At 40.6% G+C, this 5,331-nt stretch overlaps 1 protein-coding gene and 1 long non-coding RNA gene across 2 annotated transcripts in view; one reads left to right on the plus strand and one right to left on the minus strand.

Moving 5' to 3' along the window:
• Positions 1-1,028, plus strand: part of LOC108678234 — a 6,486-nt gene extending 5,458 nt beyond the window's left edge. The window contains exons 6-7 of the mRNA XM_018166602.2: positions 255-497; positions 693-1,028. Of these exons, the coding sequence (XP_018022091.1) occupies positions 255-497; positions 693-792 (343 nt within the window). The 3' untranslated portion in view covers positions 793-1,028. The remainder of the gene's footprint in view (positions 1-254; positions 498-692) is intronic.
• A 1,203-nt stretch (positions 1,029-2,231) lies between these two features.
• Positions 2,232-4,195, minus strand: LOC125177767. The gene is made up of 2 exons (XR_007156654.1): positions 4,092-4,195; positions 2,232-3,635 (listed from the first exon to the last, which is right to left on the minus strand). It is a non-coding gene; the product is annotated as an uncharacterized LOC125177767 (long non-coding RNA).
• Between the last annotated feature and the right edge of the window lie 1,136 nt (positions 4,196-5,331).

Genomic DNA, 5,331 nt, shown 5'->3' on the forward strand with positions numbered 1-5,331 from the left:
GATAAGAGGTTTGTAACTCCCTCACCCTCGCAGGACGAGGAGAGAGACGTCTTGATGAGCATTTTTCAATGAGTGTGATATCTCGATGAAGGATCGATATTTATCGTTTATTTTTTATATATCTATTTTTTCTAAAATTAATTCTTAGTTAATTTTGTAAAATACTCATTTATATTTTAATGTTGTATGTTATTCGTTCATGTGATGGTGATGACACTGAACTTCAACGAACTTCATGACACTGAACTGTCCAGGTTCTCGGGGCTGGTGCTAGTTTCGAGCGAGCTGAGCGATGAGATGCTGAGTGATGAGATGCTGAGTGATGAAGAGCTGAGCGATGAAGAGCTGAGCGATGAAGAGCTGAGCGATGAGATGCTGAGTGATGAGGACCTGCGAGATCTCTTGCAGCGTCTGCAGGATGAAGGAATCAAGACGAGCGACTTGAGAGAAGCGCACGTAGCGCGCAGCACAAAAGTGTGGCGCGTAGTAACGGATAGGTGAGTAGACGACGACTCTTGAACAACCAGGGACTGTTGTGGTCTGGCAATAACACTGCAGGTCTGTCAATAACACTGCAGGTCTGGCAATAACACTGCAGGTCTGGCAATAACACTGCAGGTCTGTCAATAACACTGCAGGTCTGTCAATAACACTGCAGGGCAGGCAATAACTCTAAGCTGGTATTCCCTCAGGAAGTGTGCTGTCCTAGACATCGGTGACCGGATGAGTCGCAGAGCGGTGCGTGTACTGATGGTGCCGCGTGATGCAGAAGTGACGGAGCGTGCGGCGTGATGCGTGCACTTACAAGAACTATGTTCTATCTCAAGTTTTTGCTCGGACTTACTTTATTGTATTTGATTTTTCAGCTACTATTAATGCATTTTCAACACCGTCTGGCTGTGATTTAGTTTTGTTTTGTTATTAGTTAGTATACTTTCCTTATTAGTTTTGTTTTCTTATTATTAGTATACTTTCCTTATTAGTTTTTATATGTATTTTTCTACTTTAATAAAATCTTCATGACGGGATCTCAAAGTAGTTTTACTCCTGAATGTTATTTGTGATGCCTCCATCTAGAGCTGCAGTTCATATGTACCATCAAAGGAACCTTCAGTTGGTAGTGTACAAACTTCATCATGATGATTATTGTTCGACTAATGTGCTGAGATTGAGTTTTTGCCGAGGAGGAACTATAAGAATTTGCCGCCTGCGCTGCTCACAGCTGGTATAGGATTGCCTCCCCTCAAAATAATACCGTCTTCTACGTCTGTCTACCGGCGCTCTACGTAACATTTGATGTAACTTAAATATTCTTAAAAAATACAATAATAATCAGAGCGATCCTTGGTCATACATTGTCCCGCGCTTTCTGTGGCCAAATCGATGGAAAATTCGAAGGATTGGATCAGAAGTGTCTGGAAATTCAGAAAATATTAATGTCAATTTCATGAGCGAGTTCATAGATAGTTGTAACTTTCAGCAACAGAAGATCCTGAATAGAAACAATGTGGGAAGCGTTTCAAGCTAAGCTTGCTTGACGAGATTGAATGCTGATTTCCTGTAATCACGTCACGATTATTCTCAATATTTCGGAGTTGTGCTTGACTAGCGAGATTAAAGTAAAGAAATTTGAGGAATTATTGATGGAAATGCCATAAACAGAAAGATGGAGGCATTGCATAGGCTACCGAAAGGATAAACTACAGAGGGAAACACCACGGAACGTAACTTCTGTGGCAGGTTCGAGGAGATTTTTTATGCATGTTACAGTGAGCTTATTCCAGTTACGAATAAAATTCTGCGACATAATTTTTCAATCTATTTTTAAAATCTAGTTTTATTTCCTAATAAAAAAAAGAATTATTGTAAAATATTTTATAATTTTTATCGCAGCGCGTTGGTAATACCTACTTATATTTCAAATTTGAATGAAACCCGTTCAGCATTGAAGGAGTTATGACTGGGCGAGTTGAGCGTAAAGTTAGGTTTTGCGTTCCGTGCGCAGGCGAGTTGGTGGAAGTGTCGGTGAGTGAAGATAAGACAGTACAAGTTGAGGCGGCAACAGTTCTCGGTACGTTCGCTCCTCAACACGAGAGTGGGAGCGATTGTTCTGCACTCAGTTCCTATTTTTTTTGAACAACACATGAGGGTATGTTTCAGTGTTTCGTTTGATGATTGTTTATTCAGCTATGAATCACTTATCGAAGAATATTGAAGGAATACCAACGGCAACAGTTACGGGATCAATTTATTTCTATCTTATTTATTACTTGTTAAGTAGACACATTGTTACAGTCATTTATGCGTTGAGAATTTATATTATATTACTAAAAGTTTTGCACTATTTGTAATTTTAGCAATAATAAAATTATATAGAAAATTTAGTTCATCATATTAGTTTTTGTCGTACGCGACTTGATTCACGTCTCGGACAAATTTACGGCCGGACTCGCGGCAAATCTCCAAATTCAGTGAACAAGGAATATCTCCTACTAGAGAACTGATCTCTCTCAAGGAAGCACTGACTAGCTTCCTGTACCAAGAAGCTAAAAACCTAACCAACAAGGCACCTAACAGGTTATCCATCAGGCAGACCTGTGGCTTTATGTCCACCCAGTGTGGACCCCGGCAAACGTAGTGTTAAAATGTTGGTCTTAGAACCTGGACTTGATTAGATCAGAGAGAGAATGCGTACGAACATAAATTGAAGATAATCAGAATTAAACTTTTTTAGTAAATATTAAAAAACTCAATTGTTTAACAACTGAAATACTGAAGGCTAGTACTTCAATAATGACATCTAAAAACTATCGACAAAGCTCTAGACAAGTGCTGTAGATTTCATTTCGGATCCACGACTAGACAGCAAGGCAACAGTGACAGGTCAACAGCAGCTCCTGTCACCTGTTTTAAATAGAAGCAGGACTGACGTGGTTCATCTTTGGTCAAGACAAACGGTTAAAGAGTTTCTCATTAAATACAAGAAATTTACCCTGAAATCCAAGAATAAAACATTTCGTGCAAATTACTGGAATAATTATTCCGGAAAAAACATCAACCGAATAATTCAGAGACTCGTGATCCTTGGTAAGATTACAGCGCCTAAAAATTAGAGAAATTATTAATTACCAGCAGGAAACTCATGCTGAGGTGAAGCGTAACAAATTGCTAGAGTCTGAGGATGCGTCAAACTTTCCTTTCAATTGGCGGGCGCAAGGAAAATAAAGAAGTCGTGGGGAAAGTAAAGGTATTCCTGAGAGTGGCGGGAAAGACGCCTCGCAAGCCTTCCGTCTTCTCCTCACAGGGAAAATGGAGAAGTCGTGGCGAAAGTAAAGGTATTCCCTGAGAGTGGCGGGAAAGACGCCTCGCAAGCCTTCCGTCTTCTCCTCACAGGGAAAATAAAGAAGTCGTGGGGAAAGTAAAGGTATTCCCTGAGAGTGGCGGGCAAGACGCCTCGCAAGCCTTTCGTCTTCTCCTCACAGGGAAAATGGAGAAGTCGTGGCGAAAGTAAAGGTATTCCCTGAGAGTGGCGGGCTAGACGCCTCGCAAGCCTTCCGTCTTCTCCTCAATCCTGCAGTGGCCGAGGGCAGCGCGGATGGACAGGCGGCGCAGCTCCTTCAGCGACCGCAGCGGATCTGCACACCAACACAGGCTCTGAGTCTTGGTTGACAAGTGACCAGGTCACTGACTGATGTTTATGATAAATAATGAAGTGATTTGTGACTCAAATGAGGATTTGATCGTTTGTTACGTTAACAATCAGTAGTTTAGTATAGCGGATTAATTCGCCGATATGGGTCATATTGAAATAAATCATCGATAACAAATAGAAGTCACAGAGCTCGTCTCCAGAATAGGTTCCCACTTCTATATATGTATTCCCACATCCTGCCTTACGCAATATTGGGTAATGTCTCGAGCTAAATGAACTTAAAGTAAAAGAACTCCAGTATCTCGCTTTGAGCGATCGATCTACTAGGCAGTGAGATACTTACCTTCGTCAACAAAAAGACAATTTGCGTAATAAATATTTTAACCCAAACTTTGCTCGTTTTGTGAGAGCTCATTAAGGATGAGAGAATCGTCCTCACCTGGCGGTGGATAAACTGCAGGTTTCGTCACCACCATCCGACATCGGGGGGCGCCAGTGATGGTCGTAGAACTACCAGAGTTACCGAGTGCCCGGAAAAACTGACCTATCACCCTCCCTCCCTGGTCGCCACTACCAGGATGGGCAACTACAACATCGGGGGGCGTAGCGATGCAACACGGACATAGCAGAGAGCCCGGAAGGGCCTTCAGAGCTGCAATCTACCTCCACCCTGCCGAAAACCAACTAATTACTAAGCCGATATACACCGCTTATAAATATAAAAAAAAATCTTTATGAAATTACATCAATATACAAATGATATGAATAATATACAAATTATAAATAAACATAAATGATAGGTAAATGATATAAAAAATCAATATATAAACAAAAGATATATAAAAAATATTTGAAATATATATAAAAAAATATTGAAATATACACCACTTTTCTAAAGAGCCATTGTGTCGTCGCCTTAGACCAAACACTTATGAATTTAGTCATGAACAAATTAAACATATGTGTGGCACGCATCAAATATGTCATTATTTTCTGGTATTGGTTAGGTTTGATTTCCGTACTTGGTAGTTTCACGCAACAGCAGATTTGAGGAACTTTTCTTTGCAGACAAGTATATAAATTTTTGTACGCGTTTTGTTGATACGATATTGTACCCGTTTTGACGATTCATTTATTGATACGTTAATTTCACGAGGACCATAAAACGCATCATGGAACATAGCAACTTTTTAGCGCATTATCTCATTTATGGAAAAAATGCACTTTTATGCTCGCCATGTCCGTCCGTCCATCTGTCCGTCTGTCTGTCACTCACTGCAGTGAGTACTGAATTATATTTTTTTTGTTTGCTTTGTAGGTAATTTTCTTGCACCTAAGTAGGTCTCAATTACAGGACCACCCTGTATAGTTCGAGCTCAGCTCACAGTTAGGATTGATGTAAGAGAAGGACTTCAAAGTGTAAGACTTTAGAGCCTTTCACGAGCAAGACTTCTAATCCTGCTAGGAATGCCATGAACCCCACAAGGTTATCATACTTGAAAATACGAGTCTGACCTTATCACTCACTCCTCGTACTGAGTGAAGTCGTGAACGCCGAAGTGTAGCAGCAGCAGCGCTGTAACAGTAGGATCATCATACGCCATAAAGTCCCTGCAAAGACCAGTCAGCATGGACGACCTGAGATATACAAATATAGGATTATTAGGTAATGTTTGAAG

This window comes from Hyalella azteca, unplaced genomic scaffold (genome assembly GCF_000764305.2).
Source record: "Hyalella azteca isolate HAZT.00-mixed unplaced genomic scaffold, Hazt_2.0.2 contig493, whole genome shotgun sequence".
Classification (NCBI taxonomy): Eukaryota; Metazoa; Arthropoda; class Malacostraca; order Amphipoda; family Hyalellidae; genus Hyalella; species Hyalella azteca.